At 49.1% G+C, this 10479-nt stretch overlaps 1 protein-coding gene across 1 annotated transcript; it reads left to right on the forward strand.

Annotated features, from left to right (window-relative positions):
• Positions 1 to 5414: 5414 nt before the first annotated feature.
• LOC141504127 (uncharacterized) lies at positions 5415 to 9989 on the forward strand. The gene is made up of 2 exons (XM_074208961.1): positions 5415 to 5491; positions 8497 to 9989. The coding sequence occupies exon 2, from the start codon at positions 8576 to 8578 to the stop codon at positions 9209 to 9211; it is 636 nt and encodes a 211-aa protein (XP_074065062.1). The 5' UTR covers positions 5415 to 5491; positions 8497 to 8575; the 3' UTR covers positions 9212 to 9989.
• The last annotated feature ends 490 nt before the right edge of the window (positions 9990 to 10479 follow it).

Genomic DNA, 10479 nt, shown 5'->3' on the forward strand with positions numbered 1-10479 from the left:
CTGTTTGATTCTGTCTGTCCCTCTCTCACTCTTCATCTCTGCCTCTTTTGTGACTCTCTCAATCTGTTTTGATCTCTTTCTCTGTGTCCCTTGTCTCTGTCTCTTTTTGACTCTTTTTCTCTGTCTTAAACACACAAACACATGATATAGCTATAGATAAATCTGTTTTATTCCCCATCCAACCCCCCCACCCCCCACAGAATCAGGAGACCCCTTCCAGGGCTGCCTCATTTCTGTCCCTCACATTGCCCTCCACCAGATGAGTGACCTGTCCATGCTCACCTTATGACTGACCACATGAAGACTGAATTGAGCTTGCTCTGCATCCCCCACGCCATGCACTAAATGCCCCCATCCCTTCTTTTCTCTTCTATTGTGCTTTGTACTCGTTCTGTCTTGCCTCAACAGGGTTGCTGAGTCCTAAGCTTTTAGGACTTGGGTCTCCCAGCATGCCACTCTAGCTGTGTTGAGGAAAATGAGTTGGGCATTGGCATGAATGACATGTTGAATGGGGGCCACAGTAGTCCATGGGGAACTCCATGAGAAGATGCACTGTCGAAGCAAGAGAAAGGAGACTGAGGCAAGATGTCTATGCCAGGTAGCTCAAATCAGTCGGCGTAGGTAAATGCATGGGATGTGAGAAGAGAGAAAAGAACTAGTAATGGCTCTCAACATGAGAAAATGATAGCAGTAATGAAGTCATATGACACATCTGCCTTATGGAAAAGACGACATGCACACTTTGTGTGGTCAGTGATATGTGTGTGGTCCTGAAAACCATTGCTCCTGTGCATCAGAGCTCATGAGAGCGCCCGTCATGGTGAGGCTGAGGCAGGGCTTGGCTTTGGAGGGGAGCTAGGTGAAGTGAAGGTGTGGGGAAGATTCTCAAGGGGCAGCATATGATGGAGAAGGGCTAGAGGCAGCATCTTAGGAGCTCTGGCAGAGCATGAGTAGCCCCCAGAGATACTGAGAACCATCAGTTGGGGAGGGGTAGGATGAGACCCACGAGAAGGTGGTATCTATGAGGCTCAGAGAAGAAGCGATGGTTAGGGATGTTCTGTATTGCTGAGAGTTCCCAGAGGAGGACGAGGGAGACAAAGGCCATTTTATAGGGACTGGGGAGCACAGACATGTGATAGCTCTGTGATACCTGAACCCAATGATCACCATCATAGAGGTAAGCTCCTCTGAAAAAACGCTGAAGTAGGAGTAAGAAGAGGCAACGATTCTCAACCAGAGATGGGTTCCCAAGAAATGTGGAGTGCCAGGCATGGACCACCTGGTGACTTGGTTTTTGGTGATGGTACATGTTTTCTGGTAATTTGGGTCAGGACGTTATTAAAATTTCAATAACACACTCCTTTTTCCCAAGTCAAAAGAGACCATCTGAAACACTTTTCCTGATTTTTAAAAATCTGTTTTCCTTTTTTCCTTTTTTTATTAATATTTTTATTTATTTAAGGCAATATAGTTAAGTGACATGGACAAGATCAAACCATTAATCCGTTATTAAGTGTCTGAAGCCGGATTTGAAGTCAAGTTCAGTGCAGAAGAGGAATGGGAGCACAAGGTGACCCTGTGCGGCCCCGCCCGGGCTGCCACCATCTTGAGCTGCGGGCAGAGAGCGCTTCTGCTCCTCCCCACCTCCTGGCACCCTGGGTGTTCCCCGGCCCCGCCCCCGGCCCCGCCCTCCTTGCCCCGCCCATCACAGGCCCCGCCCCCACGCTCAGCGTGTCCCTGAGCCCCGCCCCCTCTCCCAGAATGCCCCGGGGCGCTTCCTGTTTACCTTTCTCTCTGGGGGGCGGAAGAGGCTCCTTCCTTTCTGGCCTCGACGCCATCCAGGTAGGACGTCTCCCCGAGCTCCGCAGACAAGCGGGCCTCGGGTCTCATTCTGCTCCGTCCCATGCGCAGGGAGGACACAGGCCCGGGTCCTGGGGGGCCCAGAGCCCCGGACAGAGCCCCTCGGGGCACGAATGCCATGGGGGGTGTTAGCAGGCCATTTACTGGGAGGAGCTTCCTCCGGCCTCTCACACTCTACATGTCGCCGAGTCCATGCGGACCTGGGGTTGGGGGTGTCTCCAGAGGTTCACTAGAGCCGGTGACTGCCCGTATGAAACTGGGGTGCATTGCGTTGTCCCCTCAGGTCCATGACGCCCTCTGCCTCAGTGTCCTCTCTGTACGTCGGGAATCATCCTCTACCACGTCCCTGGGGCCCTCCCAGCCCATCTGCTGTGGGGTGCGTGGGGCGGCACCTCGCTGCCTCCCCTGCTGCTCCCCCTCCAGCTGGGTGTTCCTCTGCCCTCCCTCTGGGTGCTGCTCTGCCCCACCCCCTCCCTCTGGGTGCTGCTCTGCCCTCCACCAGCTCCTCCCCCCTCCCTCTGGATGCTGCTCTGCCCCACCCCCTCCCTCTGGGTGCTGCTCTGCCCCTCCACCAGCTCCTCCCCCCTCCCTCTGGGTGCTGCTCTGCCCCACCCCCTCCCTCTGGGTGCTGCTCTGCCCTCCACCAGCTCCTCCCCCCTCCCTCTGGGTGCTGCTCTGCCCTCCACCAGCTCCTCCCCCTCCCTCTGGATGCTGCTCTGCCACACCCCCTCCCTCTGGGTGCTGCTCTGCCCCTCCACCAGCTCCTCCCCCGTCCCTCTGGGTGGTGCTCTGCCCCACCCCCTCCCTCTGGGTGCTGCTCTGCCCTCCACCAGCTCCTCCTCCCTCCTTCTGGGTGCTGCTCTGCCCTCCACCAGCTCCTCCCCCACCCTCTGGATGCTGCTCTGCCACACCCCCTCCCTCTGGGTGCTGCTCTGCCCCTCCACCAGCTCCTCCCCCGTCCCTCTGGGTGCTACTCTGCCCCACCCCCTCCCTCTGGGTGCTGCTCTGCCCCTCCACCAGCTCCTCCCCCCTCCCTCTGGGTACTGCTCTCCCCCTCCACCAGCTCCTCCCCCTCCCTCTGGGTGCTGCTCTGCCCCTCCACCAGCTCCTCCCCCCTCCCTCTGGGTGCTGCTCTGCCCCTCCATCCCACTCTGGACTCTATCACAGCTATTCTGCTTCCCTTTATCCCTAGGGGGCAGAAGTGCCTCAGTCCTTTCTGATCTTGGATGCCTTTTTGGGAGGGAGTCACTGAGGGGCTCCTGAGAGAAGCAGGCCTCGGTTATTATTCTTTTCTATCTTCCGGAAGGACATAGGGGATTAACCCCTCCCTTCCCACAAAGAGCTTAGAAGGTTCGGGCATCACAGGATAGTAGAACCCCAGAAGCACCCTCTAGGGGAATTGGAGCCGTTTTGCCTCGGTTTTAACCGGGTATTGATTATGAGGTGCTGACTGAGGCTTCTCACATTTGGCTGAAACCTTTACCAAGTGGCCATCTCATCCCTAGTCCAATGTGGAATAGGGAGGGGACGTTTCTGTCTCAGTAGTGAGACTTGTAATAATAAATCACATTATCATAGAATGTCTTGTAGTATATTGTAGAATAATGTGCTAATTTTACAGTTGATACAACATATTGCAATGATATATCATATATCATATTTGATACTCTCTATTACAGTTATTATTTTATTTGTTTTACAAATGATATTTCCTGAAGGACTAACTCTACTACATTGAGGTGCTTCCCGCAGACAGTGGTGTTAATGCTATTTATTGATAAATATGAAACATGATGAAACTATTCCTGGACTACCCTAGAGCTCAGGGTGACAGGGGACCCACCACTGAGTTAGATGACCCCTTCTCTATTATTGGCTTGGAGGGATGGTGCTAGGAGGCTCAGACCAGGCCTTTAGCTACCTACTAACTTTCCACCTGGAACCCTTACTATTGCCCCCAGAGTCATCCACCCCATTAGATGGCTGACAATAGCCCCCTAAAATGACCATGGATTAGCTGGGACCTTAGACTATACAAGGAGTCCTGGAGAGGGGCCATCCAGCTAGGGTTAGGGTAAGAAGGTCCAGGATGATCATTCTGTATCTCAAACCTAATCCCCTCATTCTTCTCAATCTAACCAACCAAAGGTAGACAGAACATTGATGTGAACATCACAAAATATGTGTTCTGGCCCCAGTGCAGCAATGAATGAACTATAGGAGAACAAGGATCATATTTATTACTCTCAATACATGGAAAAGTGCTTTGATTAATGGAAATCTGGAAGTTGAAAATTTAGGACCATTTGTACCTTCTGAGCAAATGGCTAACCCCAGCAAAAAGTTTGTTCTACACAGGCCAAGAGCATTTTATTTTTCTCTTAGGGCTTAGGGAGCCCAGTACCTGGCCCAGAGTTGGCATCAACCACAGGCAGATTTTGTCATCAACAAGGAGAATGTGCACTTGTGGCCACAGGACCCTGTGGTGTCACAATCTGGTAACCACTCTAGGGCAAGAGAGGTCCCTCTTGTGGCTCACCTGGTTTGGCAATAATCCTATTCATTCACCCCTTTGTCTATTTTTCTTCCAGGTTGGTCCAGGGTAAAAACTTGGCACAAAGAAGACTCCAGAGGCAAGTTCCCCATACCAATTAAAGCCTAGCTGTGATGGGTGGTAACACCTGGTCCCCAGGAACCTTGGTCTCTGTAGCTATTCAGAACCCTTTCCTGACAGGGTCTCCCTCCCCTCCTTCCCACTCATGGCTAGTTCTCTGCTATAGAGAGAGGCTCTGAGTCAGTTCCAGGCCCAGGCTGAGTCCAGCTCCAGTTTGGGCTCCTGGCCTTGCCCCAGATGCCCTCACTTCTCTCTCTTAGCCCAGCACTACCCCGGCTCACTGCCTCTGGAGGGGCTCAATCAATGTGAGGATCCAGAGGGAAGGGGTCCGTATGAAACGTCACAGGCCTTTCTCCAGAGAGGGAGGATCTCTGTGTCCATTGGGCCCTTGGAAGGCCTTCTTTGCCTTTTTTGAGTGGTGGACCCCAGGGCCAATATGGGAAGGAAATGCTAAATGGCACTTGGGTGTTAAATCCCAGATCAAGTTAGGGTGCCTTGCTTCACCCCTCCCCTGGGTAAATAATGAATTTCTCTTTTTTCTGTGGCTTAACCATCACAAAGCCCAATGGAAGGAAAAAGGGAAGGGACTAAGCTATACTTCTCTACAGTAGACCAGACACTCTGCTAAAGTTATATCCAATTATCTCACAATCCTAGGAAGCAGCTGCTATTCTTATTCCCATTTGACACTAGAGCAAAGTGAGGCACATATGTAAAATGGCTTTGCCAGGGTCCCAGTTAAGAATTCATGGAGGTCAACATTCAGTTCAGGTCTTCCTTTGGGTTCAGTTCTGGTGTTTTTGAATTTACAGATAATTCTGTTTTACCCAGCAGTGATGGAATGGCCCTCCCTGGCCCTTGGCACATTTTCTTTCCCCAACTGTTCATTTCAATAGATTTTATCCTTTGTTTGCAGACTCATACCTACTGTCCCTCATACCCCCCATGGAAACAGGGGCTTCTACAACCCTAGAGTAGTGAGCACACCATCTAAATCTGCAGGATCATCATGTACAAGTAAATTAATTTCCATTTGTTATCCCCCTATTACTCCCCCTCCATTCCTGAGTACAAACCCTGCTTTGTGCAATAAACATCCACTTAAAAAATATAGAGACTCCTCTGAGTAAAAAAGAAAAAAAAGTTTATTTGGGCTTTCTTTGAGAAAAGGACTCACACGCCAAGTCTCACAAAGGTAGTAAAGATCAAGGAGCTGCCCGGAATAGACAGTCAAGCGATATTAAATGGCCTAATGTGATCCCCCTCCTCCTCCCTATGGTCTCTCTCTGTGGACTCACGGGTTTGTCTTCAGAGTTACATTCTACTTGGGAAAATCTAGCCCAGCAACCAAGAAAAGAATGAAAGGTTTTCATAAAATATGACCTCACCATACAGATGGTGAGAATAACCTTCACGATTATAACTATCTTATAGAAGTCATGTAACAGTCTACTGTTCTCCGACTTAGGATAGTTTTATCATCAAATGGGGGACTTAAAACTGCAAGATTTCTCTGGAAATAGTCCAATTCCCACCCCACCCCCAACAGAACCAGGAGGGTGCCTGGCTTGGAAAGCAGGATCTCTCTCCCTCGTTCTTCTAAGAATACTCTATGAGTAATAAACTGTCTTTTTTGAAGGATTTTTAACCCTGAGAGAACATCACTAGGAAAATTTACTCTTTTTTTAGGGTTTTTCTTGCAAGGCAACAGGGTTAAGTGGCTTGCCCAAGGCCACACAGCTAGGTAATTATTAAATGTCTGAGACCAAATTTGAACTCAGGTATTCCTACCTCCAGGGTCGGTGCTCTATTCACTGTGCCACCTAGCTGACCCAGTTTTTATGTTTTTTTCCCAAAGCAATGAGGTTAAGTAGCTTGCCCGAGGCTACACAGCTAGGTAATTAGAATATTAACTCTTAAAAGGGAATATTTCACTCAGTCCCTTATGAAAAAAAATGGGAATTTATAAAATTTTGACTTTTATTTAAATTCAAATTTAATTTATATTTATTTTTAATATCATAAGGATCATATATAAGAATTGTATTATCTGATAGAGGTACATGTTTAATATACAATTATATTTTATATAAATCTGATATATTTTTAGAATTATTTAAAATAAAATATTTAAATTTAATGTAATTTTTAAATAAAAATTTGTTACCATTTAGAGACTCTTTCACTTCTTCTTGGGGTCTTCTTCAAGAAGGTCCTGAGATCAAGGAGGTGATGACATAACATGAAAATGAATTCGATTTGACTGAGGGGAATCACTGTGCAAAGTCACCAGCCTCTATTTCTCCTCTAGAGCCATCTGGGTCCAGGGGTCAGATAAGATCAGCAAGACTGGAGATGGCTCAGGATGAACTGGGGAACATTGGCTTTTAAGAGTCTCAATTTTTCTAAGGCCATGCCCATTCAGTGATTGTGGTGAGGCAAGAAAGAAAAGAAGCAAAGAATGTTTTCTTTTACCTAGACGCCCCTAAAAATCAATTTAGGAGATAAAGACCCTGAGGGTTTCTGGCCCAAACAGAAATGATTGCTAGTTTCATTTACTCTTGAACCAATCAGGCCTTGTCCTGGGACTTGTTATTGACCAATCAGTGAGAGCCTCGGTGATCTGGGGCCTATAAAGCCCTAGCTATCTCTCCAGGTCTCAGAGATCAAAATGGTTGTCAGGAAGACTCCTCGTGCTGAATTCAAATGTGACCTCAGGTCCTAAGCTATGTGACTGTGGACAAGTCACTTTGCCCCATTTGCCTCAGTTTCGTGACTTAGAAAAGGACAGGGGATCATCTCCCTGTTGCATTCATGTCTTTCTTGTGCTCTGCATTTCCCACTTCCATGGGAACCTGCTTCAGGCCTTCCCCAACTCAGGTGACTCTGCCACTTCTGCTGTCACCAAGTCTGACTGAAAAGTGCAGAGAAAGGACCAGCTTCCAAGGGGAGAAGTAAAGGCAGTTTGCTTTGCAAGGCCAGTAAAGCCAACCTCTAGTCTCGAATCCCACCTGCCAGGAGATCTGCCATGGTTCAGTTGAAAACTACCAATTTGCCTTTGGCCTCTATTCTAGGACACCAGGTCCTTCAAGTGCAACCTCCTTGGTGGTGCCAGCTGGTTGGCATCCACTGGAGCCGCTCTGGCCCTCCCCAGCCTCTTGGCTGCATTTTCAGCAGGGGAGAAGTTGGGAGAGGGTTGAGAATGCCTGGGTAGGCTTTCTCCCCATCTCCCACTCCATCCCAGAGAGAACAAGGTTCCACCGGTTCCCCCTCCCCAGCCTCTTGGCTGGACTTTGAGTAGGGCAGAAGTAGGGGAGGGGGGTGTAAATCCCTGTGTAACTTTTCTCCATATCTTCCCCCTCTCATCCTGTCATGGAGAGAGCAAGGCTACTCCCAGGCAGTCCTGATGGCTAAGGTTTTCCTTCTAGTGAAGGATGTTGGAAGAAATGTTGCTTCAAAGGGTAGAGGTTGGAGGGGGTTTTGAAGGCCACAGATGATCAGGGGTCGAGGACCAGATGATGGCACAGAAGGGTCCGAGGTAGAAAAAAGAGGGGAGGAAGAAGGAGCAGGCGGCTGTTTCCACCCAGGGCTGGGAGCAAACATGACTCCAAGTGGGGAGCCAGAGAAACTGGAGGTAGATATAGCAAAAGCAGAGGGAAATTTGTGGAGATGACAGGGAGTCCATTCAGGCCTTTAGTGGCAGTTGCTTTGATGGCCCTGGTTTAGAGCTGAAGCCAGGTTGGGGAATGAGAATGGGGAGCAGAAAAAGAACAAGCGAGGGAGAGACAGGAGATATGGCCCAAACCAGGCCTGACCATTCCTTCAGGTGACCCTCCTCAGGCTGTTTCCCTCCCATCTTGTCTCTCCCTTCTTTGTGGAAGTGCCCAATGACCCTGTGGTAGAAACGGCACCTAGTGCCTTTAGGCCTGTGGACTTTATTGGACCCTGAAGCCAACATCCCTCCACATCACTCTCCCTCCTCATTTCCATAGTGACGCTGCTTACTTGTTTTCCTTCCCAAGGTCTCGCAGCCTTTTCTAAGCTCTTGAGGCTACATGTGCAGCTGCCTTGCAGTTACCAAAACCAAATACACCCTCTAAAATGCCTAAGAAAAAGGAGAATGTGGTTGTGAGGAAATCTGAGCTCCAGGTGAAGAAGGAGGAGCAGAAGGAGGAGGATCACCCTGAGCTTGAGGAGAAAATGGAGGCCAAGATAGCAAGTGACCAGGAGAAGTTGGCTGCCTTTAAGATCAAAAGCGAGGCCATTGGTTCCAGCAGCAAGGTTGTCCATAAATCTGATGTCCATGGCAAAGTGGTCCGCAAAACTGTTGTCCAGGGAAAGGTTGCCCTCAAATCTGTCACCCGTGGAAAACCTGCCACTCATGGCAGTTCTAGTGGTCATGAAAAAGCTAAGTCCCATGGCCAGGCTGTTCCCTTGGGTGCTGCTGGATCCAGTAGCCAAGACAGTGGCCAAGATAGCCCCCACTCATCTTCTGTGGAGCTCCCCAGTGAGGAGAAGAATGAGAAGATGTATGAGGAACGAGGCAGGCTGATTCTGAATGGAAAAGACCTCTGTGACTGTCTGGAGAGAGAGTGCCTCGGGTGCTTCTACCCATGCCCTGAGTGCAACTCTACCAAATGTGGGTCAACCTGCCATTGCAATCAGGAGTGGAGGTATGAGGACATTTGCAGTGGAGGAGAGGTGCTCACTACCTTTCCATTTGATGAAGCCAAGTAAGGATCCAACCACCACGGGGCAGAATGTCTGTGTCTCTGTGTGTCCCTCTGTCTCTCTCTGTTTCTCTCTTGTTCCTGGCTGAACTTTCCCCCCCAAGAAGGAGCTGTGTTGGCCATCCTCACATCTGCTGTACCCCAGGAGTATTACCATCAGCTCCAGGGAAGATAGCCCACCTTCTTCTCCCAAATGTCTTCACTCTCAGGCCAGAGACAGGTAAAACACAAAAGGTCTTCTGATCATAGCAGAACCCAAGTCACAATCTTGATAGATTTCCTCCTGAAGTCATTGCCAAAGCCAACTTGTTGGGAACTGGAGAATTTTTCTTCCACAGAAAGTGGCATGTCATTCCTGGACCGTCCCGTTCCAGCCTCAGGTATCCCTAAAGCCAGGCTGGAATTCTGTTCCAGGTTCCTAAAACTCTCTCCCGTTTCAGTGAGTGCCAGATTCAAAAGGGAAAGGGCCAAACAAGAAAGGGCTTTCTCCCATTTGGCATGTGTTTGTATAGTCATCTCCTTGGCTGTCATCAGCTGTGTTTCTGGTGTTTTCTTGGTGGGTTCCCTCAAGGTACTAGAGGGGCGCATTCTGACAGCAGCTTGCCTAACCTATATTTTGTTCTTATCCCTAGGCAGGTATTAACAGGTGCCAACATTGCCTTGGGACTCTTCTCAGAGTCACCCTTCTGCCGCATAAAAAAAGGACAAAACTATATATATATATACACACATGTATGTATGTATGTATGGTATGTATGTATGTATATATAGCTATATTTTAGAGAGTTAAGAGATTCCAGAGCTGAAGGATATAGGTTGTTGGTGTCACAGCAGATAAAAAAGAATAAAAAAAATTGGTGAAGTTAATTTTTGATGCTTTAGTGTTACACAACCATACTCACACACTGGCACAGTTAGGCTCCGAAAAGGGTTTGAGGGAGAGAAAGGGGAGCTGCAGTGATACATAGGGACACAGAAAAGGGATAAAGAGAGGAATGGGAACAATGAGATGGCCAGGGCCCACAGAAGAGGACAACAGGGCAGGAAATAGCCTCAAAGCCTGTCTTAGGAAGCTGAGGAATCCTTGGACAAGCTGTGGGCTTTGCTACTGGGGCTCTTAAGGTGAGGGAGGGCAACCTTTATGAGAGTTCTGGCACATGTGGGAGAGAGTTACCCCTGTTCCCTTTGACCTGAGTGACAGAAGTAGGCATGATGGGTAACAGTGACAGGGTGGCTTTGGCCTTGATGGAAGTGGACAGGGTTGCTTCTGGCCAT

The sequence above is a fragment of the Macrotis lagotis genome, unplaced genomic scaffold, assembly GCF_037893015.1.
Source record: "Macrotis lagotis isolate mMagLag1 unplaced genomic scaffold, bilby.v1.9.chrom.fasta BILBYCTG161, whole genome shotgun sequence".
NCBI lineage: Eukaryota > Metazoa > Chordata > Mammalia > Peramelemorphia > Peramelidae > Macrotis > Macrotis lagotis.

What these genes read in the sequence shown, in the direction of transcription:
- LOC141504127 (XM_074208961.1), top strand. Translation starts at nt 8,576, where the DNA reads ATGCCTAAGAAAAAGGAGAATGTGGTTGTGAGGAAATCTGAGCTCCAG.